This window comes from Phallusia mammillata, chromosome 4, assembly GCF_965637545.1.
Source record: "Phallusia mammillata chromosome 4, kaPhaMamm4.hap1.1, whole genome shotgun sequence".
Classification (NCBI taxonomy): Eukaryota; Metazoa; Chordata; class Ascidiacea; order Phlebobranchia; family Ascidiidae; genus Phallusia; species Phallusia mammillata.
The window spans coordinates 23,854,833-23,879,153 of NC_137255.1; the positions used below are offsets into that span (position 1 = coordinate 23,854,833).

The 24,321-nt window shown below is 37.1% G+C and overlaps 4 protein-coding genes and 1 long non-coding RNA gene across 11 annotated transcripts; 4 read left to right on the forward strand and 1 right to left on the reverse strand.

Annotated features, from left to right (window-relative positions):
• Positions 1 to 659: 659 nt before the first annotated feature.
• Positions 660 to 2,084, forward strand: LOC145223873 (tax1-binding protein 3-like). Its single transcript, XM_080090275.1, has 3 exons — positions 660 to 875; positions 1,131 to 1,244; positions 1,416 to 2,084. Exons 1-3 carry the CDS (start codon positions 834 to 836, stop codon positions 1,665 to 1,667), a joined length of 408 nt encoding a protein of 135 aa, XP_079946401.1. The 5' UTR covers positions 660 to 833; the 3' UTR covers positions 1,668 to 2,084.
• A 33-nt stretch (positions 2,085 to 2,117) lies between these two features.
• Positions 2,118 to 9,552, forward strand: LOC145223871 (toll-interacting protein B-like). The gene is made up of 7 exons (XM_080090271.1): positions 2,118 to 2,187; positions 2,601 to 2,774; positions 3,568 to 3,750; positions 5,040 to 5,192; positions 6,165 to 6,279; positions 6,717 to 6,802; positions 7,860 to 9,552. The coding sequence occupies exons 1-7, from the start codon at positions 2,131 to 2,133 to the stop codon at positions 7,977 to 7,979; spliced, it is 888 nt and encodes a 295-aa protein (XP_079946397.1). The 5' UTR covers positions 2,118 to 2,130; the 3' UTR covers positions 7,980 to 9,552.
• A 72-nt stretch (positions 9,553 to 9,624) lies between these two features.
• On the forward strand, positions 9,625 to 14,408 carry LOC145223872 (uncharacterized). 2 transcript variants are annotated; one of them, XM_080090274.1, is made up of 3 exons: positions 9,625 to 11,772; positions 11,834 to 12,185; positions 13,070 to 14,408. In XM_080090274.1, coding segments are annotated over exons 1-3 (585 nt in total). In that variant the 5' UTR covers positions 9,625 to 11,541; the 3' UTR covers positions 13,072 to 14,408. The 2 variants fall into 2 exon arrangements, with proteins under 2 accessions (XP_079946400.1, XP_079946399.1); XM_080090273.1 differs by lacking the exon at positions 13,070 to 14,408 and having other exon boundaries at positions 11,834 to 12,431.
• Positions 14,409 to 15,720: 1,312 nt separating this feature from the next.
• Positions 15,721 to 18,407, forward strand: LOC145225030 (uncharacterized). Of its 6 annotated transcripts, none has more exons than XM_080091673.1 (4): positions 15,731 to 15,768; positions 16,473 to 16,662; positions 16,896 to 16,993; positions 17,092 to 18,407. In XM_080091673.1, the coding sequence occupies exons 2-4, from the start codon at positions 16,619 to 16,621 to the stop codon at positions 17,271 to 17,273; spliced, it is 324 nt and encodes a 107-aa protein (XP_079947799.1). In that variant the 5' UTR covers positions 15,731 to 15,768; positions 16,473 to 16,618; the 3' UTR covers positions 17,274 to 18,407. The 6 variants fall into 6 exon arrangements, with proteins under 6 accessions (XP_079947803.1, XP_079947798.1, XP_079947804.1 ...); XM_080091675.1 differs by having other exon boundaries at positions 15,738 to 15,754; XM_080091677.1 differs by having other exon boundaries at positions 15,721 to 16,662; positions 17,076 to 18,407.
• LOC145225031 (uncharacterized) lies at positions 18,124 to 18,818 on the reverse strand. Its single transcript, XR_013859788.1, has 2 exons — positions 18,710 to 18,818; positions 18,124 to 18,506 (listed from the first exon to the last, which is right to left on the reverse strand). It is a non-coding gene; the product is annotated as an uncharacterized LOC145225031 (long non-coding RNA).
• Between the last annotated feature and the right edge of the window lie 5,503 nt (positions 18,819 to 24,321).

Genomic DNA, 24,321 nt, shown 5'->3' on the forward strand with positions numbered 1-24,321 from the left:
AAACAGTGCTCCGCCAAATAAAATTATAAACAAAGTTGTTTTACACGTATACAGTTAGTTAGTTGTCAAAAACAAATATTAAAAAAAAACGTAAAATGTTTTATACTTTTTGTTTTGCATTAAAAGAAAATAAATTTATTTTTTTTAAAGAAAAACGGTTTGAAATATATGTAAAAATATTTAAAGAAACACTAAGCAAATGATCGATACCTTACGTCACCTTCGTGATCCAGGAAGCATGCAATTAAAATAATCCAAACTGCAACCGTTCACAATCAAAAGTTACAATCTGTTCTGCTACTTATAGTTTAGGAAATCGACTTCGGCTACATGATTTAGCAAACTTGCAAAGCGATTTTGTTCACAAAGAAGTTAATGAGACCAAAACGGCCTGCACATCGGTTTGTGAAAGTTATGTACATGAATAAGTATTGATACAATATCACTTCGATGATCAACATTTTACTGAAATCGTAATTGCGCATGTTTATATTGTTCGCAAAAGTTATCCACTGTAAGAAACGGCGGCTTACAACAATACGGAAGGACATCGTATTTATTTTTTCTGTTCTTCGTAAAAGAATAACTACTTTCGATCTAATGTGTCCATTGATTTCGATGAAAAAAACACATTATAATTTTATACTTCCGCACATATTTTGATGGCGCTAAAGATTGAACCTTGTGATCTCATTCTCAATAAATTTTCATACAAGACAGCAAAGAATACAACAATATAGAGTTAGATACGCCTTTTCCGGGCGTTGAATAGACTTTCTGAAATCTTTGTTACACTAACATCAACTTTACAAAAGCTGTTTCAGATTTTAGACATGGCTGACTACGTGAACACGTTTGAAAGCGAAGTACTATGCGTAAGTTTTGAATACTTCGAAATAAGCATAACCGCTGTACAAATGTTGTTGGAACGTTTGTTTTGTGTAATTATTTCTTATTGTTATTCAGCAACTTCTCCTTAATATTCTCTCAATAATTATATGTTGTTCTATTCCTTGTTTTTCAATATGTATTTTTGTGGTATATAATATCCCATGCCCATGCATCAAAAGCAATTTGACAAATGTTTGGTTTCGTTTTAAGAAATTACCGTATTATTGAACTGTTTTTAGGAATGCATTGAAATAGTCAAAGATGTTCAAGATGGAAATCTTATTCTTGGATTTGCTATTGGTGGCGGAATTGACCAGGATGCCAGTAGAAATCCATTTGTTCCAAATGATTCGGTGTGTATAAATTATAATGAACCATTTTTAAGTTACTATTATCGGTATATGTAATAAAGCTAAAACTGTTGGTACTTTATAAAAAAATCGAATTCCTAATACTTAAAGTCAGCCGATTTGTAAACTTAACATCAATTGTAATAAGGCTTTAAAGATTATGTTCTATTTAAGGGCATATTTGTGACCCGAGTTTGCCCTGATGGACCCGCAGACAAATGTGGCTTGAAAGTTGGTGACAAAATACTTCAGGTCAACGGTTATGATGTAACTATGGCAACACAGAAACAAGCGAAAAAGAAACTGATTAAAAACCAGCGAATCGTAAGACTAAAGGTTACCAGAGCAAGTCTTGCAAATGCAGAACTAGTTGAGGAGTCGCATTCAATGCCAAAGGACCAATACAGGCAACAGGAATACATATAAACTGCTATAGTTTATCACAAAAAGTGTTATTTTCAAATTGTGCTGCTTAATGATGCTGTTTGTGGTGAGAACAAAAATGACAACCTAGTGGTTCTGTACTTCAGATGTGAGTAGCAGTGTCTAAATTTAACATAAATAACATAGGTTTCAATATTATTATGTACGTTTAAGTGTGTACATTGATTGCATTTTTTCACTTTAAAATGTCGCATGGTTACATAAAGTTTTTGGGAAAATACAGTATTTCTAGTGTTGTTCTTCATATAAATTTTTGCAAGTGCACTTATTTTGTTCAGATACCAAATATTGTCAATCATGGTGCATGCATTTTTGCTGTGCTTTTTTGGTGCGTTTTACAGTATGCGGTGCTTTTTGTAATCTGTGAATTATTTTCTTATATTAGCATGTGTTTTCCAGTTTGTGTAATGCATTTTAGGGCATAGGGATAATACTATCATTAAAAATGGCAGAAGCTCCAACGCAAGCAGAAACTGGATTAAAAGAAACAAGCAGAGGGGCTGTAAGTAAAAAAATCTTTTGTGATTCAGCATAATCTCTTTGTGGTAATACCATATATATACTTACCATTATAAACTTATCTCTTACTTTGTGCAAAAATATGGCAAAAATTCTGTGAAATTACCTTTAAAAACGACCAGTGTAAAATTCATAATCTCGAGATCAGCAGTTAACTAAAAATTGTCACACATTGGCTTTTGTGTCAGAACAAAATTTTTGTGTGTCACTAAGATCAAACTGATATAAACCTTAACACTATGCAATACAATTTCTTTAACAGACGATTCATGATAATTTCATTTTCTGGTTATTGCAAGAAAAACCTTGGTAAATTACAATTGCTATTATCCAGATTCCTGTTACCTATCATGCAAAGTTTATTTATTAGACTGAAATAGACATATTTTTCTACAGGTAATGTTGGGTGAGTTGCCTCAGGAATTTCTAAATGTTGAAACCCCAGGGGGCGCCTCAAGTCAGATGGATCGTGATGCACAGATGGCTCAACAACTCGCAGCTAGAGAAATCCAAAAGCAAAGAATGCAACCTGTTATGGTGACAGAACGCCTATTTATCTCTGTCATTGAGGTACAAAATCATGTGTATGCTAGTTTTTAGGGATAGGCCAAAACTGCAAATGTTTGTGCAACTGCTCGGCCGAGCACCGAGCATCAAAAATAGCGATGCTCGGTACTGAGTACTTGTGTTCTGGCTCATCTCAGCTCATCCATACCAGTTTTGTAGTTGCACAATGGTTAATAAGAATATTGTTAATCTTGCTTAATGGTCTATGTCAGTGGTTCCCAACCTTTCGTGGACCATGGCCCCCTTAAAGTAACTTTTTGGCCTCGTGGCCCCTTTCAAGTTACCATGTAGGACCTGTGGCCCCCTTAAAATGTAGATAGCAATCTCGCGTTGGAATGCGGTATAAATTTCTAATAGAGTAACAGGTCTAATAGAGTAAATGAGCGTGATAAACCTCACTAGAGACAAATAGTATGTGAAATAGTCGATTAAATTCGGGAATAAAGGTAAAGTGAAAATGACTTTTAGTGGGTGTTTTTTGTGAATCTACGCCCGTGGCCCCCAGAACACTGGGGGGCCATGGGCCCTGGTTGGGAACCACTGGTCTATGTATTCTATATGTTAGTGGTCTTTAACATGGTACCTAAAAAATGTTTTGTATTTGATTGATCTGTCTTTTGGTTGTTTTCAATTGTAAAATTTAACAACCAAAAAATTGTAAAGCACTGATTTTGCCTATTAATTGGAACAGTGGCAGTGTGTTCACTATCCATACACGTGCAAACAAAATTATTATATTAAAAAAAAATCATTTCATAATTCATCCAACTCAATATTTTTTGTGTTTTACAATCAGGCAAAACTGAACAAGAACTATGGACTTGTGAAAATGGACCCGTATTGTCGAATTCGAGTCAACCACACCATGGTGGAGACGGACACAGATCAAAACGGAGCAAAAAACCCCCACTGGACAAAACCGGTTTCTGTTGCCTGGAATGAACCAATTGAAACTATTTATGTTGAAATAATGGATGAAGTAAGTTGATCCAAGAATTAATAGTATGTAAATGTTATTATCAATCTTAAGCTCCTTGCATGTACTGATTGTAGTGTCAGTTTTGGGGTAGAGCTACTAACACCATAACGAGAATCCGAACATCGCTTTCACAAGGGGGCGTAAAGAGCTGAATTTTTATTTAGCGGCTATAAATGGGTTGGGTTGGGAAATAATTACATAAAATTTTTGCATTAGTAACTAATTTTTTGGGTTAGTTTTATTGAATTTTAAGTGCTAATACCTTACCCTGACCCTAATAGCCCTAACCGTGAGCATTTTTGGAGATATAACCAATCAAATGTGGGGGGTAGATTCTCGTTATGGTGTTAGTAGCTCTACCCAGTTTTGGTGGTTTGTAATTATTTAGTGTTACCATTTACTGTTTAATATTGTATGCAAACCTAGAGGCTTTAATATTGTATGCAAACCTAGACCTGGCCCAAACGTTTTTTTATGCACAGCCACATGTTTTATTTGATCATAAACATTACTGCCAGAGTACTGGTGTATATAGAATACAGTTTGATTGACAACCTGCACTGATGATGACAACAGAGATTGTCGAAACGTCTGAACAATGTATTCTATATACACCAGTACTCTGGCAGTAATGTTTATGATCAAATTACTTTTTAAGTCCATGTATAGTGTTCCTAAGCACATGTTTTATGTTTTGTAAAATGTCTTTTGAGTAAGGTTTATTAAAATGTAAAAAATGGTCAAAAATGCTTTAGTCTATATTTAGGTCTGTTAAAAACAAATTCTCTTTGCCCTTCCAAACTATGCAAATGCTGAAAACGGATTTGTTAACTTGGGCTTGTATTGTGATGCCAATGAACCTGATCTAACCTGCATTTCCACATTGTCTTATCGTGTTGAATAATTTATGACATGGTTTGAAGCGATACAATTATAAGAATAATTACAATGTAGGTATGCTGTCTTTGCATTATTTCTATTTTGTTTAGTTTAAAATTAATGTATACACAGTAAACCTCTGTTAATCCTGACCCATTTTGACCCCTCAGTTAATCCTGACCCACAAAAAAATTGTCATGATTAAGCAAAGTTCAAGTTATGTCGATTAGTTTAAACCTTACCATATTACAAATGGCGTGTGCCTACAGTTTTGTCCGAATCAGGCAAAGATCCAGATCAACAGATGTCCGCTGTAGTTATTTGGACTTATTTAAATACTTGATGATTGTCACACACAAATACCCCTTTTTCAATCAGTCATGTCAAGCAACACCTTTTTTTCATTGCAGAAATCATTACAAACTGATGTTCGAATAGCCTGGACAGATATAACCCTACCGGATGCTGTAAAACATGGAGAGCAGGTTGACGATTGGTGGCCGCTTACTGGAAAATTGGGTGTAGATCTTGAGGGATCAATTCATATGATGTTATCTAAAAAGGTAAGCTATAAAGGTTGTCACTTACAAAGCAATAAATGGGCTTCTCAATTTGTTAACTCACCACCTCCTTAACACTTTTTAAATGGGAATTTTAAAAAAAAATAATCTAAGTATTGCATGACTCAGTTTGTAGTGAAAGGAGGTTGGTGGTTACTGTCATTGTTAATGAGAAATATACTATCCAGATAATTAAAAAAAAGTGACTTGTATTTCATCTAAGCATTTTGCTATGCTGTATAACTCTGCTTATATCAGTCGCACTGGATTTCTTCTAACTGAATAATATAACATAGAAAAATCAACTTCCTTTAAAAGTAGTGTCAGTGCATGTTGTGGACCAGTGTTTTTAAATGTGGGCAGTACATCCTACAGGAGGAAAAATTTTAAGACATGGTTTTTGCTTTTGTTTGGGGTCACTGATTTAAATATTTGATTATATTTAAATGGTCAGACACAATGAATGTATCACCACATGTACATTTATAGGTGATTAGGTTTTTTGATGAAGCCTGAATCAATACAGCTTATTTCTTCTGTGTTGTGGGTGGAGCAACTTACATGAAAACTCACCACAGAAATATTTACTAAATATAACCGATAGATGGCGCAAAAAACACATTTATTTAGATTTACAGTAAGATTGGGTTAGGGTTAGGAACTGAGTTTTTAGGTTAAAGTTATTGGTATTAATATTATGAAACCTCACCCAACCCTAATAGCCCTAACCATCAGCAAACTTGCCTGGTGTAAGTTCTAATGTTATTAGAATTTCTGGCGTTGTGAAGCTCTTATCAATTTGTACTTAAATGTTAAGTAAGTTGCCAAAAGAAGCAATATATAGACTTTGGAAAACCAACAGAACTATACTTTATGACCATTGTTCCTTCATGTACCTTTTGCGTAGCATACTCCACTGAAATTAACTATAAAGCTGGTTTTCCATATTTTATTGCCATTTTATCACTTTTTCAGAGAGTTCAACAAACAGTTCCTTCGACAGGGATGCCCCTCATGTACCCCCAACCTGGGTATCCAATTGTTGCACCCATTGGGGTACCAGGAGCTACAACTGTTTATCCTTCGGCAGGTAACAATGAATTTTTATGATGTGACATTGAATTTATTGCCATACATGTTACTCTCAAAGGTTAAATGTTTTATATTTATCTTTTGGACTAACATACAATACACAAATCAATTATACTAGGGGGAGAAACATAGATTTGCTGATTTTTATACCTTGTACATTTTTATACCATTCTGGCTCTTAAATACAGTTAAGCTCAGTTAAATCGGATCAGTTAATCCGAATTTTTGCTTATTTATGACAAATCTCGAGGTACGGATGATTTGTCAATTGTAATGTGGTAAGACTTTAACTGATCAACATCGGTTAATCTGAATCTTTGCCTAATCTAGACAAATGTTTATTCCAAATAGGTCTGGATTAACAAAGTTCTACTGTATTACTTGAAAAAAAAAACACTTTTTTTTACCCACCACCCAAAATTACCTTTGCATTAGGAATGCCAGTTTATTACCCTCCAGGAGGAATTCCTCCCCAGCAGCAGCAACCACCTCAACCACAAGGGCCACTTTTCACAGAAGAGGTAAGACCTGAGTTTCATACACTAAGATGTAATTGTAGGTTAGGTGTTTGTAGTCATCTCTATGAATGATGTGATGTTTTTACATCAACGAACTGTAACACATTTCATCCTAACAGCTCCTCTGCATTTTTGAAACCCATATAAATCTAGTTTTTACTTCAGAAAAATGTTAAGTTATTTTAGTTTGGTTTTTAATGTATTAAGTTGATTATGGTTTAAAATCTTAAATAACTGTGTTCAAATTTTTTGCTTTTGGTGATCACAAAGGTTGAGTACCTTTGTATTAGTGATGTGTAGGATATTCGGTTTGCCGAATCCAAAAATATTTTGTTGCGATTCTGCCGAAACCAAATTTTAAACACCAATTTCAAGCATAAAAATAAGGTGCTAACAATCTTTCTAACGACGCCATAACCAAAATCGCGTTAACGATTATGATTTTAAAAACATTATCGTTTTTCCCAGCCCAGACTGACAACCTTAAACCTACAAAACATGTCCATTAGAAAAACTTATGTTTTCTTGTCAAAAGCGCGGAGTACGACTTTGCATGAAGTCATAAATGATTCGGTTGATTTGGACGAATTTATTCGGCAAAACTGCCGCATATTCGGTTTCAGCCAAACTAAATTAAGCCAATTCAGCACTCAATTTATTACATTTAAATAAATGTGGCCATAGTACGCCAGGCCCAATGAAGGCGTCATACCGAGTCAGCGATCACGATCACTAAACATTCCCATTTGGCAAAGCGTAGGCTAGAAAAATCATGCGATCGGATTCGAACCTACGAAAGGAGTCTTTCCGAGCCATATGGGATAATAGGGAGACCGACTTGATTTGATTAATGGGCCTGTCCTACTATGATTTATTTGCAAGTATGTTGTGATCGTTGGTCTGCATGGACGCTTCAGGGCTGATCCCAGTATGAATGTTTTCATTTTTGCTAAACATATGTGGTATAAATTACATTTTTTAGGTGTCCAACTCAAGTGTTAAATTTTCATAATGAGATATAACATAGTGCATTTGAAGTTCACTTTATATTGTTTAACAGGACGTAAAACAGTTAAAAGAAATGTTTCCTACCGTTGACGAAGACGTCGTTAAGACGGTGCTTGAGGCCAGTCGGGGTAATAAAGATGCCGCTATCAATTCACTGCTGGAGATGCAATAAAGCTTAAATTCATATGCAACTGTTTAAAACACAACCCTAAGACTTTCATTTAGTCTATACTTGTATTCAGCAATGGTAGGTAACCGCTGAAAACATGGATATATGGCTTGATAATTGGAAAAAGTGGCAAACTATTGAACTTTTCTTGTGTTTTCTTGACTTGCTATTGAAATAGCTATTACTCAAATACAGCATTTTAAGTCTTTAACTAATGCTGTATATGTTAACTTATCTGCCTATAGTCGTGTTAAAACGATTTTACGCAATGCTCAAATTTTGACCCAATGTTGCTGTATAAAGTGTCTTACTTTTTGCTTCCTAAATATGTAAATAACTAAAACTTTAGAGGTTAAGTTATTTGACATTATACAAACATGTATTTAGTAACGGTTTAATAACACTCAAAGACACTTTGTAATGACCAGTTACATTACAAAATGTCATTTATTTTTGATGTTTGGTCGGGTTTTGACGTAGTGCATTTTATTTGGACTTTGTAACAAACTGTTCCAATCGGCGCCGTCATTTTTTGCACCGCAGAACCCTGTAAGTAAAACATAAACGTAATAATTTTTATTTTCAAACTTTTAACGCACTAATTTCCACTTTAAAATGCACATTTGTTTTCTGCATTACCGCAGTTGTGCTGTTTTACAAGTACTTTTAAACACTGACAAAAATTAAGACAATCACTTCTATCAACAAAACAAAAAATCAACAACATAAATTGTAATTAGATTGTTTTCAAAAATTTGCATTACCTCTATGAGGTTATTCCCCCATGCTGAGAGCCACTAGTTTTGACCCAATTTTTTACTTAATTATTTTTTAAGCCTATCTAGCTTTTGGGTTTTCTGGTTGAATGTGAATTGGGTTCGAAATTGTTTCCTAATGTGTTGTATGAAAAGGCCTGGTGAGGTATTTTTACTTTGTCCAGTTGAGCTTTCGTTTCACACAAACTAATTTTACTGAATTTAAATCAATTGCCTCACAAGCATGTTAGAGTTATAACAATACTGTACTATAGTAAAACACATAATAAGAACTGTCTTATTCAGAAATATATCGGTCTAAATAGACGTTGGCGTGTTGTATTGTTTAACCGTTTCGACAAATGCTCATGTCTTTACCAGATATCACTGATATAGTGTTATTGTTTTTGAGCTGACTGTTTTTTCTTTTCCCAAAACACTTTCGTTTACTCCACATTTTTGTGCGCAAAACCATTCTACTGCCTTTTCATAGGGCTGCACATGAACAATTAATCAGTCCTATTGTGTTTTGCTTCAACGCCCCCCCGGTTGAGCATTTTTGTTCTAAACAATGTTCAGGAATTTCTATAATAACCCTAATAATAAATTCTTTGTTTGGTGCGAGTTTCAGGCGTGAGTCTTTCTTGCACTTTACTTTTCGTTCTTCACCACTTGTTTGTTGTGTTGTGTTTCTGCTTTTGTTACGTGTGTTCCACTTTTATTGTTCTCGGCGTTGTGTTGTGTGTTTCGGTCTTAATTCCGCTGTTAACGCAATTTCAAGTATTAATCGCGTATTTGAGAGAATCTAACAAAACATCGTACTTATCTGACGTCATCAGTGACGCAAGGGAGTTTAAGAAATCGTAAGTATAGTGAAGGTTAGTATGCGTATGTATGTTTCCATCAATGTTAAGTAGTAGTTTAGAAAAAAGAATAAATTGAAACTGGAAGGATGGAACTATTACATAATAAGTAAGCTGTAAAGAGTAGGCTACACTCTGTTCCCACTTAGTTGAAGGCTCATCAATTCAGCTAGTGACAGGACATTGAATGTGGACAAAGTGTGTCTAAAGCCTTTCTCTGTCTCCAATTATTTTAGTTAATCATTCGCGGTTTGGACGTAAATGGATGACAACAAAAACTGATTATTTGAAACGTTTTGTGTACCATGATATGGTCACAAACTAACTCAGGTCATCAACTGACTCTTTTAAATCTGTGGATTTGGGGGTACAAGATATTGATAACAGCCTGTGGTTCTTAACCCCCTTATTGCTGAATTATTTTTCTCAAAACGCCCGTATGCATGCTTAATTGCGCCAAAAATCTAGTGTGATTTTTTCCAAAAGACTTGTAAGTCGTTACTTCCAACACTGGCATATATTAGCTCCATAATTTGACTTTTCTTGCACAAATGTAAATGCGCGCAGTTTATGTATTGTTTTGTGGTGTTTGTCTGTATATTCTAGGCAACTCGAAAGCCTGTTTGCTAGATTTGTTTATATTGTATTCTTACCTTTCGAGTCTTTAAAACAAATAACCAACTTCTATATTGTGGGCTACAAGTTGGGCAGAAACAAAGGAGCCATCATTTATTTTTGCTTCAACGTAATTCCGACCAAACTTTTTCAGACCATATCTTTTAGCTGACACAAAATTAAAAAAATCACAATACAAAAAGATATAAATTTGCACCTCCAACAAAACCTCCATCGGTGGGCGCTATAATCCGTCTCGTAAGTTCCCATCGGCTTCGTTACGATAAAATAACTTTCACATCGGCCCAGTTGTTTGCAAAACGACGACCGGTACTAAGATGGTCCTAAACCTAGACAGGTAAAGTAAAACATGGTATAGTGCATGAAGTACCCTTTGTGTATGAAAAAGTGCAACATGCAGGGAAAAGCTTTTGGCTAATTTTGTTAAGTTGTTTGGGCGGTAAGTTTTTGTTAACGCAGTTATAGCCATGATAGGTAGTATACGAATCAAGACTTTTTGACATTGGTTAATCTAACCTTTGGGCCTAATTCGAGCTTTTATTTAAAAGATTAAGTTCAGCCCGGTTTCGCACTTAATTGTACGTACGGACTCCGGCAACTAGATATCAAACACTTTATTGGCACTATAATCGGTAACGTTAATTTTTTGAAGGTTTTTTTGCGTGTCTGTTGCATTTCCAGTAGTTTAGTATTAATTTTATTATTTAGCAAAATTAAAGAGATTTTTTTTTGAAAAACGAAAATACCATGGTATGACAAAACTGAAAATGGAGTTATACTAGTGTAAGTTGTATGTTGTACAGTAAATGGGAATGTGTTAAAAAGTTATTTCTATAGTTGACTTTAGGAAAAAATAAAAAAAATAAACGAAGGCTTGTAGCCATATTAGGAAAGCAATTGTGCCTTCGTGTCATGCTTGCTCAAGCTCTGGACTGGTGTTATTTTTATTTCCTGGTAATGGGCGGCAATGACCTCGTTATGCTTGTGATTTAGTACTTGAATATTTGCCAACAAGAACCAAAACATAACATGACATCACTGCTTGTTTGGAGACCATAAAGTTTTTGCAATAAAAGGGGAAAGTTAAACAATGGCAGTCAGTTAATGTGCCCCAAGAGTTGTGCCATTCGGCCGAACAATGGTAGTAACTGTCTTGTTATGTGCTTTCAGCGTATTTCTTTTATTGCAGTACATGTTTAAACTTGCAAACAGCAAGTTCAAACATGACGGGGCACCCGCCCCAATTGCTTGAAAAGACTAAGTTCATCTGTACAAGACTGTTCTTTCCTACGAGCTTCATGCAAAAAAAACATGAGTGACGGCGAACCCCAATCCAATTTTCCTCAAATACCGGATGACGTTGTACGCCCACAACAGGGTGAACTTCTGCCCTTACCCACATCACCCCTTGTGCCGGCCGGAAATGCACAGCTCCAACATGTCCAACCCAACGGATCGGGTGGAGTGGTAGGCCTATCGCGATCAACTCCAAACCAATTATCCCCAGTCGGTCAAAATAATCAACACCAAGTTATTAACATGGTGAGATTTTTGCTGTAGAAAAATAGCAGTGTGTTTCCAACTTTACCTATTTTATTTGCAGGAGAGAGTAGAAGCACCGCATTTCGGAGACACAATAACCAACACAACTGGGCCAGTGTACCACGGACCAGTAGAGCTTCATCAACACAACTATTACACCCTTGTTCAACAAAGACAAACAGTTCAGCTAACGAACGAACAACCTCCTACTTCAACACAACCACCTGTACCACTTGTCGAAAGAGAAAAGACGGAACCAAAACGTATAGATGTATCAACACCCTCTGCACACACAGCGGCGATTGATGAGGAACAACCTCACTGTTCAACGTGGCCTGGTGCTTCGAGTTCTCCCAGTGCAGTTTGGCCTACCGTAACCCCAACGACCTCACGAACCGCTAAAAGTGAAAAATGTTCGTATGAACCCAATTGCATTAATCCTGAATAGTTTTAGAAGACTGTTTCGTTTTTAAACATGTTTCAGTTGTTTAATATTTGTATGCTAAAATTTGCTTGGGATGTGGTATCGAAATCATCTACCCTTCTCGGTACATTCGGAACGTAAATGTTGGCGATGCCCAGGCAGAACTCTGAACAAATAACACTTTGTTATTTTATTACTCTAGTATCGACCCGGTAATAAAAATTGTACTTTATTATTTATGAGGCTGACAAAAAGTTTGTAATTGTTTTGCAGACCGACAACCTTAAACCTACAAAACACGTCTATTAGAAAAACCCACATTTTCATGTCAAAAGCGTGAAGTCATAAATGATTCGGTTCCGACGAATTTATTCGGCAATACTTGCGAATATTCGGTTTCAGCCTTACCTAATTAAGCCAATTCAGCACATCTCTAATTTTAATAACTGCTCAATATATTTTATTTAAACAAATGTGGCCATAGTACGCCAGGCTCAACAAAGGCGTCATAGCGAATTAGACGGTCACTAAGCGTTCCCGTCTGGCAAGGCGTATAGGCTGAAAAAATCTTGTTGTGGGATTCGAACCTACGACAAGAGTCTTTTCGGACCATATGGGATACTGGGGTGACCGGCTTGATTTGTTATGACAGCTTTATTAACCTAGTATATTATGATTTATATAGTATGCCGTGACCGTTGGGCTGCATAGACGTTTCAGGGCTGATCCCAGTATGAATGCATTTATCTTAGCTAAACATATCTGGTATAAATTTAAATTTATTATGCGTCCAACTCAAGAAAAAAAAAGTTAAATTTTCATTATGAGTTATATCATATTGTATTTGAGGTTCAATTTATATTGTTTTACCAGGACGTAAAACAATTAAAAGAGATGTTTCCTACCGCTGACGAGGAGGTCGTTAAGACCGTGCTTGAGGCCAGTCGGGGTAATAAAGATGCCGCAATTAATTCACTGCTGGAGATGCAATAAAGCTCGGAAATTCATATGCAACTGTTTAAAACATACTTAAGACTTTCATTTAGTCTGTACCTGTATTTAGCAATGGTAGGTAACCGCTGAAAACATCGATATATGGCTTGATAATTGGAAAAAGTGGCAAAGTGATTGAACTTTTCTTGTTTTTTTTCTTGACTTGCTATTGAAACAGCTATTGCTCAAATACAGCATTTTAGGTCTTACAAACTACTGCGATATCTGTGAACTTATCTGCCTATAGTCGTGTTAAAACGATTTATAAAAAACGCAATGCTCGAATTATGACCTAATGTTTCTGTATAAAGTGTATTATTTTTTGCTTCCTAAATATGTAAATAACTAAAACTTTAGAGGTTAAGCTATTTGAAATTATACAAACATGTATTTCGTAACGGTTTAATAACACTCAAGACACTCTGTAATGACCAGTTACATTACAAAATGTCATTTATTTTTTATGTTTGGTCGGGTTTTGGTGCAGTGCATTTTATTTGGACTTTGTAACAAACTGTTCTCCAATCAGCACCTTCATTTTTTGCACCGCAACACTCTGTAAGTGAAACAAAAACATAACCATTTTTCTTCTTAAGCTTTTAACGCATTAATTTCCACTTTAAAATGCACATTTTTTTTCTGCATTACCGCAGTTTGCTGTTTCACAAGTACCTTTAAACACTGACAAAAAATTAAGACAATCACTTCCATCAACAAAACAACATATTCGACAACATAAATTGTAATTAGATTGTTTTCAAAAATTTGCAAACTATGACGTCACAGAAGGAAGACTCTTTCGAATTAAAATTTTAAAATTACCTCTATGAGGTTATTCCCCCACGCTGAGAGCCACTAGTTTTGACCCAATTTTTTACTTAATTATTTTTTAAGTCTATCTAGCTTTTGGGTTTTCTGGCTGAATGTGAATTGGGTTCGAAATTGTTTCCTAATGTGTTGTATAAAAAGGCCTGGTGAGGTATTTTTACTTTGTCCAGTTGAGCTTTCGTTTCACACAAACCTATTTTACTGAATTTAAATCAATTGCCTCACAAGCATGTTAGAGTTATAACAATACTGTACAATAGTAAATCACATAATAAGAACTGTCTTATTCAGAAAATATATCGGTCTAAATAGACGTTGGCGTGTTGTATTGTTTAACCGTTTCGACAAATGCTCATGTCTTTACCAGATATCACTGATATAGTGTTATTCTTTTAGTTCTTGTGGCTGACTGTTTTTGCTTTTTCCAAAACACTTTCGTCAGCATTTTTTCGTGGGAAAAAGATGCTACTGCCAATCTATAGGGCTGCACATTAACAAGCAATCAGTCCTATTGTGTTTTGCTTTCTTAACAAATAAAATCCAACAATACTGGTTCGTATCCAACGCAAAACAAGTAGACGTCAAATATATTATTTGTAACATATGACAAAAAACATTATTTGTTTAATTAAGTTTTTCGCTACCCTCGGTTGAGTAAACATTGTTCCGAAATTTCTAGAACCACCCTAATAATCTAAATTCTTTGTGTTTTGTTGCGAGTTTCAGGCATGGGTCTTTCTTGCACTTTATTTTCGTTCTTCACCAGTTAGTTGTTGTGTTGTGTTTTTGTTACATGTGTTCCACTTTTATTGTTCTCGGCTTTGTGTATGTGTGTTTCGGTCTTATTTCCGCTGTTAACGCAATTCAAAGTATTAATCGCGTATTTGAGAGAATCTAACCAAACATCGAACTAGTCTGACGTCATCAGTGACGTAAAATTTTGAGAAATCGTTAAGTTTAGTGAAGGTTATGTATGTTTCCATCTATGTGTTTAATTCAAAGCCGGATGAATTGAAAATAGAAGCATGAAACCATTGCATAAAAAGTAAGTTGCAGACAGTAGGCCTAGACTACAAACTGTGGGAATTGCACAAACTTAAAAACCCACAACAGATAACTTTGCTAAATGCCGATGGATGGAGCAAAGAGCATTAAAGACCATGCCTATGTAAAATGGCCGAATGGTCCGGCGCGCTTGACCCATGTACAGACGGAAAAAAAAACTTCATCAAAAGCGTCCTGGGTTCGAACCCCGTAAAAACAGTTTAAAAAATGCTGCTGTCGGTTTATGCTGACAGCGTTTAGGTGGTTTTATGATAAAACCACCCACAAACTCAACCTATGAACTTTGTTTTTGACCCGATCCCAGTCTCACTGCTAATTTAAACGATTGTGCTCTTTACGTCATATCTATCGGTATTTAACTTCGTCTGTTGTGAGTTCTTATGTTTTACCCAGGACACTCCCGGGGACGAGGTTTTTTTATGTCTGTACATGGTCGGCTCGTGCGAGGGGGCTGCGGAGCTGCAGCACCCCCAGTATTTTTACTTGACATTCCTTTTCCAAGTTGTTATACAAAACAATCTTTACAGATAGTTTTTATGTTTGATCAGTGTATACTAAGAATAACTTTTATGGCATTAATCGACATTTTATCAAAATTAATAAAAATTTTGTATTATTTAAAAAAATAATAATAGGTAAGCACTTTTTTCCAAGGAATGCAGCCTGACTACGGTAACTATAGCCAGGTGATTGTTTCCGTCATGGTAGTTGGTTTCAATTTGGCGCGTGGTGATACCGGTTTTGTTGCTTCTTGTTATAATGTGACATGTAGTCTGCAGTCTGCACCAACTATTTTTGTTAAAAAAACTTTACGGATAACATTTTTAATTGTAATTTATTTTGCGCAAAGTCGCGAACATCGTCTGCAACCTGTTTAATATCACACAATGTATTTTTGTTTGTTTTTTTAGAAAGACTGTAGCCTATAAAGAACAGCTACGGGTGACACTAAAACGCTGAATGGGCGGGACGTCGCGAAAACCGCTAAATATCGGGTTAAATTGCTGACGGTTGGAGCTATTAAGGTTGGGATAAGGTTTTGTAATAGAAAATCATTAAAAAAAATTCCGCCGAACACTACATTCCGCGCCCGAAACGTCCCGCCATCTCCCGCGACGTCCCGCCATAGCATTTTTGCCTAATGTCAGGAAATAGTTGAATAAGTTTTAGGCAGGGACATTTTTTGATTCATATACTATTATAAAACCTCAACCTAACCCTAATAGCACTAACCGTCAGCAATTTACCCGATATTGAGCGGTTTCCGCGACGTCCCGCCCATTCAGCGTTTTAGTGTCACCCACAGCTACACTGTACTATAGTTTACTAAAATTTTAAAATATTTTATAGTATACTAAAATAGTATAATACAGGTCATGTGCCCTTTAAGTCTACAGCATCAAGTCAGCCACTGGTGAAAGCATATGGTTCTGATGGGCGAAACCTTTTTTCCTGACTGACATGCCATGACCATCACCATTGGGAACATATTGCTCAACTTTAACAATTTTGCCTGCCAATTACAAAAGCAACAAAATGGTGTTGAAATCAGGGACAAGAAATCAACCAATAAGTGTGAGGTAGGTATCAGATGGCAGAACACAAACATATTTTTTGTGTCAGATTAAGAACAGACATAAATAACAGAAACTTCACAAGTTAACAGAAAAAACACCCTTGCCTTAAAAAATGAATACTCACTCAAAATAGTACATACTGTGTTCCTCATAAAAACTTAACTTTTAGTTACTAATTTTACTAATTTAGAAAGTTCAGGTTTTTACATCAATATTGATTCTGAATTTATAAACAGATCTCATAAACAAGTAAAAGATGCTTCTTGCAATGAGGTGGTGTTTACACAAGATGATAGCATCAACAAGAAATTTGGTCAGTTACTATTGTCATCCAGTGAGTGCATGGTGTTTATGACTGAAAAAAGTGCAACTTCTAGAAATACTTAAAAACATTTTTTTTCTATTTTCTAATACAGATTTTGTTGGTTGCAGACTTGCAGTACACTTTCTTTCTGTGCAACCCACTCTCACATAAAATCTCCAGCATGCACGCCTGTGTTATCGGGCTGATAATTGTGCGCAGGTATTTTTGCAGTGTATATGGCTATACTAAATTTTCTTCCAATGTACAAAATTTATTGCTCATACAATATGTAAATCTGTTGCCATGGTAGTTTTATTTTTGTTGAAAAGGTTTAGTATTTCTTTAGCAATGTCTACATCAGGGGTTCTTAACCAAGGGTTCTCGTACCCCCAAGGGGTGTGAGAACTGTTCCTAGGGGGTGCGGGGATGCTGAATCATTAAGGTTGGTTAGATCTATTCTATATAATTAAGAAACCCAGGGGGGTGCAAAAAAAAGAAAAAAAGGTTAAGAACCACTGGTCTACATTCTACAGGCAGTCAGAATAAAGATTACATATTGTCTGGGTGTTGGTTATTACCCATTGATAAATTAATCATTTCTCCAACCAATTAGAACTTGGTTGTCGAATACAGTAGTACAAACATTTTTTTTTTCTTGTATGATATTTACCACAAATGACATTTGAAGATAGTTTATATAATGGAAGCTGTTTTTATGCATGCTGAGTGCAGATTTTTTTCTTGGTACTATTGGGTTATTTTTACATTTTGTGAGGAAGACTCAGTTAAGGTTTAATTAACATCAGGAGCTAAATATACCAATAACTTGAGGTTTTTGTTCTAATTGACAAACCTGCCACATCTTTCAGCAAATGTGTTTTTGGTATTTTTGTTGGTAAAAACCTTCTCACTACGGTCAAATTTTACTGTACCTATTTCAATCAAATTGTATACTTTCAGTTTAATATTGTAATAAAAATAAATATTCCTTATTTTCTTTCTGAAGTTTTTGAAAAACTGATGTTTGTTTATTGATTCATTTACAATACAATTTCAAAATCAATATGATTACCTAATTTGCCTTTTTAATGACAGTCACAGGCTTGTACTCCATATAACTAAAGGACTCATATTTTATGTGTGTTTAATTTATGAATAAAACAGCCTTTTGCAATGCACTGGCACAAACAGTAAAATGTTACAAAACAGAAATGTGAAAGAGAATGTGAAACATGGATTTTTTTTGTTTAAAACAAAAATATGGCTTCTGTAATTACAATTGTATGATTAAATGCTTTTTTAAGAAAATCGCAAACATGTTTGCTTCAAACTAGCCAGTAAACTGTGTTTTATGTTAGGATATTAATGCATGATCAAAACATTGTGTATGGTGTAGTAGGTTCTGGGTGGAGTTTATACCAAAAATAAAAAGGCATTTGCACAGCTTTGTGGTCTTCATTTCTCAGAAAAAGTTTCCATTTAAAAAGGGAGAACAGTTCCGTTTTGTTAGTCATTTAAGTCGCAATATGGCTGGGTCTCCCAACTGTGTTAAAAATTCGATGTTGAATAAAATAGTTCGAGTACATATATTAAAAAAACAGGACAGTGAAGTTCACGAGTAGGAGCAAAACTTCATCAGAATCAACCCTAACATTGAATCTTTTATATGGGAGTGTTTATACGCATTTAATGTTTAATAAGTACCTCAAACTCCTTTTGAGAGCGTACACAATATAACTTACCTACCTAAAACCAAGAACACAAACTGGCGCCAGTTTGTTTACAACGGTATGTGACGTCATAATGCGTACATTTTTATTCATGGTAGTCAGGCTGCATTCCTTGGAAAAAAGTGCTTACCATAATAATAATAATAAGTTATCTATGGCGGAGCTGCAGCTCCAGTTTCGTGACGTTTCATGACGTTTTCAGTTGTGCGCATGCGCACTTGGAAAAGCTACATGCCGGGCGAAATAGGCGAGAGGGGGCTGTGGCTCGCGTAGATTTAAGTAGATTTAAGTAGATTGCGTAGTTTGCGTAGATTGCGTAGATTGCGTAGATTGCGTATTTTAGAGGAGCCCCGCGCAGCCCCTCGCGTGACGTAGCGCTAGTTGTGTTGTCTGCTTCGCGTCAGTGAGCTCCAAAGCCAAACCCGTGTACTGTGTTTTTAAGTTCGACAGTGAGTGCAGTTAAATAACTAGGGTCTAGTGTACAATTGTACGTACATAGGTTAATGACGTCACAAAATCATGAAATTACGTCACAACATAGTTTAGGTCATATGATGACGTCATGCAAAATTTTGCGTATCTATGACGTCATTAACCCTGTTTTTAACCGCACTAAAAAACTTGACGTCACTCATGCGCCCCCTTACAAACCACTGTGGTAAAAAGGGGGAAATAAAATGGAAAACACATTTAAGGTACAGTAACAAATTGAACTTAAACAAGTTTTAAACATTACTGCTCACATCTGAGCGTTTTTGAAAGCAAAAGATACTTAAAATACCCAAAAATGCTGCACTATAAATACGAAAATGTGAAAATACAAAAAAAGTTATCAAACAAAGACATGTTCATTAGGATGATGATGACTCAATCGTTTTTTTTTTCTCAAATACCTCACGGAAAATTTGTCAACAGAGAAAGCTACATCACAGAGTTGCAAATGGGCCTGAAACTGGAGCCCGACCCGAAAGTAGCAGCAGGAAACTCGGCCGAACCCGAATCGTTTTTGGGAAGCCCGTTTAGGCCGGAAAGTTTTATTAACAAGCGTATATATTAAAGCAGGGGTGTCCAACACGTGGTACGCGTGCCAAAAGTGGCACGCAGAGCATTTTAAATGGCACGCAATTTTTGGACATTCAGATGGTAAACATTAGGATTTGTCACACAATTAATATTTTTCTATTGATTCTTTTTGGCCTTTATTCTAACTTCAGTAAAGATGATCAGTATCAAGGTTACACAAATCCACTAAATAAATTGGTCGTTTTTAGACTTCATCCGTCCACCTTTAGGCGCTTGAAACTGTCGAATTCTGGATAATTCTGGGCCTTTATGCTGTCGTATTATATTCCATGTGATGGATTCTGCGCCTTAAGCGACATGGTATGTTATAAAAGGTTTCTGGAGTATCATAAAAACGTTTACTCATTACTCGCGTTTGACAACATATTTTTTCTACCGTTAAGACGTTTAAGACATGGTTTGAAAAAAGTAGGCCTACCAAACGTTGGCGGGCGTGTATATTTTAAAACCTAAATTGGCACGGCAGTGCTTTCGAGTTGGACACGCCTGCATTAAAGCTTCAAAAAAAGACAACCAAAAGACCAAAATACAATGGGTCTTGAACATAGGGTTTTAGGGCTGTTTGACATTAGGTCAGGACCAGCAGCTGGCTACTTAGCTCGCTAAGCATATTGAAAAAAATGCCGATACAAGTGCAAAGTCAGGCCCGAATCAAGCCCGTTTTTCACGAAACCCAAACAAGACCCGAACCCGGCCTTTAAAGTCAGACCCTACTTACAACTCTGCCACTAGTTTAATAAGGAAGTTTTTTAAAAAGTTATCTGTTTAATCACTTTTTCTTGCAACAAACAAAGTTGGAAAAGGCGGTAAAACCAGAGTAAGTCACCAAGAAATCTTGTAAACAATTCAAGTTGATTACTGAGGTAATTTTCACAAAGCAGCTAATTTGTTTGTGGCATATCGGCCTTTTAAAGAAACCAGTTGTTCCCTAAGCTAGCATCGAACGCAAAATCAGCCATCTTTGAAGGTTTATTTATAAAAGAAAGCAATATTTAGAAGATCTATTAATTCATGCAGGCCATTTCATCGTCAAATTGTGCTACTGTGTAACTCATATCGTTAGGAGAAAAACTATGTGTCGTCCCAACAGCGTTTTGTTTTTAATCACTTAACTTGCTTGTTGCAAAAAAAACAGTAACGTAGCAAAACATAAAAGATAGACAGGAAGCGCGAAAAAAGGAGGCAGCACCTTGTGGATACCGATAGAAAAGAATGTGCTGTACATCGTCGTCTTCACATATCGAGTTAGGTGCATTACGAGTATGATGTGCGGTAAATCAGATTCAAAACTTTCCAACAATTTCTACGACCAAATAAAAAACGACCATATAGTGTCTTTTTAACTGCATTGTTAATCAATTATTAGAATGAACTGTGATGTTTGTGATACTCCAAACGAAATTATGTTATGTATGTTACTTACACAAAACACGATAATTTTCAAGGACAATCCAAGATGTATTGGCGTCATCTTACGATCGCACTCGTCTGCTGTTTTTTAAATCTTTTTTTAAAAGTTTTTTAAAAATCCCTTACCATACAGGATCACAGCCCCGAACTTATCAAGTGACCGTTTTTTCGCTGTTTACTGCACGTTTTTACCAGTCATTCGCCCTTGTTTTCGCATGTGACTTGTAAATTTGCCGTTTGCCAAAACCAACAAAAAATTGTGAAGCTGCTCCAAAATACGTAAGCCCAAAGGGTGCGCACTCTACACAAGGCCGACATGCCTCAACTAAATTGTCTGCTGAGAGAAAAGTAATCAAGCGATCGACTTGAAATTGCTCATCAGCCTTCTTGAGGCTTGTATCTACTTTTTACCGTCTTTGCCGACTTCGAATTCCAAAAAATGACTTTGTGACGTCACAATTACCATTTTTAAAAAAGGTCCTTTGGGAGAGGGGGCACTGTGCAGCGCCCTCCGGTGGCATATCTACCGGGGGTGCATCAATCGACGGTAGGGGCCCTAAGGTTTCTTGCGATGGCTCCCGCTTGTAGCTAGCTCGTCGCAAAGCCGAGATGTAGGCTCTCAAAGATGACCGTTTTTACGTACGATTCTACACTTGGTAACAAACGGGTACGTACGACTCTACACAAGGCCGACATGCCTCAACTAAATTGTCTGCTGAGAGAAAAGTAATCAAGCGATCGACTTGAAATTGCTCATCAGCCTTCTTGAGGCTTGTATCTACTTTTTACCGTCTTTGCCGACTTCGAATTCCAAAAAATGACTTTGTGACGTCACAATTACCATTTTTAAAAAAGGTCCTTTGGGAGAGGGGGCACTGTGCAGCGCCCTCCGGTGGCATATCTACCGGGGGTGCATCAATCGACGGTAGGGGCCCTAAGGTTTCTTGCGATGGCTCCCGCTTGTAGCTAGCTCGTCGCAAAGCCGAGATGTAGGCTCTCAAAGATGACCGTTTTTACGTACGATTCTACACTTGGTAACAAACGGGTACGTACGACTCTACACAAGGCCGACATGCCTCAACTAAATTGTCTGCTGAGAGAAAAGTAATCAAGCGATCGACTTGAAATTGCTCATCAGCCTTCTTGAGGCTTGTATCTACTTTTTACCGTCTTTGCCGACTTCGAATTCCAAAAAATGACTTTGTGACGTCACAATTACCATTTTTAAAAAAGGTCCTTTGGGAGAGGGGGCACTGTGCAGCGCCCTCCGGTGGCATATCTACCGGGGGTGCATCAATCGACGGTAGGGGCCCTAAGGTTTCTTGCGATGGCTCCCGCTTGTAGCTAGCTCGTCGCAAAGCCGAGATGTAGGCTCTCAAAGATGACCGTTTTTACGTACGATTCTACACTTGGTAACAAACGGGTACGTACGACTCTACACAAGGCCGACATGCCTCAACTAAATTGTCTGCTGAGAGAAAAGTAATCAAGCGATCGACTTGAAATTGCTCATCAGCCTTCTTGAGGCTTGTATCTACTTTTTACCGTCTTTGCCGACTTCGAATTCCAAAAAATGACTTTGTGACGTCACAATTACCATTTTTAAAAAAGGTCCTTTGGGAGAGGGGGCACTGTGCAGCGCCCTCCGGTGGCATATCTACCGGGGGTGCATCAATCGACGGTAGGGGCCCTAAGGTTTCTTGCGATGGCTCCCGCTTGTAGCTAGCTCGTCGCAAAGCCGAGATGTAGGCTCTCAAAGATGACCGTTTTTACGTACGATTCTACACTTGGTAACAAACGGGTACGTACGACTCTACACAAGGCCGACATGCCTCAACTAAATTGTCTGCTGAGAGAAAAGTAATCAAGCGATCGACTTGAAATTGCTCATCAGCCTTCTTGAGGCTTGTATCTACTTTTTACCGTCTTTGCCGACTTCGAATTCCAAAAAATGACTTTGTGACGTCACAATTACCATTTTTAAAAAAGGTCCTTTGGGAGAGGGGGCACTGTGCAGCGCCCTCCGGTGGCATATCTACCGGGGGTGCATCAATCGACGGTAGGGGCCCTAAGGTTTCTTGCGATGGCTCCCGCTTGTAGCTAGCTCGTCGCAAAGCCGAGATGTAGGCTCTCAAAGATGACCGTTTTTACGTACGATTCTACACTTGGTAACAAACGGGTACGTACGACTCTACACAAGGCCGACATGCCTCAACTAAATTGTCTGCTGAGAGAAAAGTAATCAAGCGATCGACTTGAAATTGCTCATCAGCCTTCTTGAGGCTTGTATCTACTTTTTACCGTCTTTGCCGACTTCGAATTCCAAAAAATGACTTTGTGACGTCACAATTACCATTTTTAAAAAAGGTCCTTTGGGAGAGGGGGCACTGTGCAGCGCCCTCCGGTGGCATATCTACCGGGGGTGCATCAATCGACGGTAGGGGCCCTAAGGTTTCTTGCGATGGCTCCCGCTTGTAGCTAGCTCGTCGCAAAGCCGAGATGTAGGCTCTCAAAGATGACCGTTTTTACGTACGATTCTACACTTGGTAACAAACGGGTACGTACGACTCTACACAAGGCCGACATGCCTCAACTAAATTGTCTGCTGAGAGAAAAGTAATCAAGCGATCGACTTGAAATTGCTCATCAGCCTTCTTGAGGCTTGTATCTACTTTTTACCGTCTTTGCCGACTTCGAATTCCAAAAAATGACTTTGTGACGTCACAATTACCATTTTTAAAAAAGGTCCTTTGGGAGAGGGGGCACTGTGCAGCGCCCTCCGGTGGCATATCTACCGGGGGTGCATCAATCGACGGTAGGGGCCCTAAGGTTTCTTGCGATGGCTCCCGCTTGTAGCTAGCTCGTCGCAAAGCCGAGATGTAGGCTCTCAAAGATGACCGTTTTTACGTACGATTCTACACTTGGTAACAAACGGGTACGTACGACTCTACACAAGGCCGACATGCCTCAACTAAATTGTCTGCTGAGAGAAAAGTAATCAAGCGATCGACTTGAAATTGCTCATCAGCCTTCTTGAGGCTTGTATCTACTTTTTACCGTCTTTGCCGACTTCGAATTCCAAAAAATGACTTTGTGACGTCACAATTACCATTTTTAAAAAAGGTCCTTTGGGAG

What these genes read in the sequence shown, in the direction of transcription:
- LOC145225030 (XM_080091672.1), top strand. Translation starts at nt 16,619, where the DNA reads ATGGTGTTGAAATCAGGGACAAGAAATCAACCAATAAGTGTGAG. An exon ending in AATCAACCAATAAGTGTGAG is followed by an intron (nt 16,663 to 16,895) that starts GTAGGTATCAGA and finishes ATTTATAAACAG; the next exon opens with ATCTCATAAACAAGTAAAAG. An exon ending in TCAGTTACTATTGTCATCCA is followed by an intron (nt 16,994 to 17,091) that starts GTGAGTGCATGG and finishes TGTTGGTTGCAG; the next exon opens with ACTTGCAGTACACTTTCTTT.
- LOC145223872 (XM_080090273.1), top strand. Translation starts at nt 11,542, where the DNA reads ATGAGTGACGGCGAACCCCAATCCAATTTTCCTCAAATACCGGATGAC. An exon ending in AACACCAAGTTATTAACATG is followed by an intron (nt 11,773 to 11,833) that starts GTGAGATTTTTG and finishes TTTTATTTGCAG; the next exon opens with GAGAGAGTAGAAGCACCGCA.
- LOC145223873 (XM_080090275.1), top strand. Translation starts at nt 834, where the DNA reads ATGGCTGACTACGTGAACACGTTTGAAAGCGAAGTACTATGC. An exon ending in TTGAAAGCGAAGTACTATGC is followed by an intron (nt 876 to 1,130) that starts GTAAGTTTTGAA and finishes AACTGTTTTTAG; the next exon opens with GAATGCATTGAAATAGTCAA. An exon ending in CATTTGTTCCAAATGATTCG is followed by an intron (nt 1,245 to 1,415) that starts GTGTGTATAAAT and finishes GTTCTATTTAAG; the next exon opens with GGCATATTTGTGACCCGAGT.
- LOC145223871 (XM_080090271.1), top strand. Translation starts at nt 2,131, where the DNA reads ATGGCAGAAGCTCCAACGCAAGCAGAAACTGGATTAAAAGAAACAAGC. An exon ending in AAGAAACAAGCAGAGGGGCT is followed by an intron (nt 2,188 to 2,600) that starts GTAAGTAAAAAA and finishes ATTTTTCTACAG; the next exon opens with GTAATGTTGGGTGAGTTGCC. An exon ending in AACTGTTTATCCTTCGGCAG is followed by an intron (nt 6,280 to 6,716) that starts GTAACAATGAAT and finishes CCTTTGCATTAG; the next exon opens with GAATGCCAGTTTATTACCCT.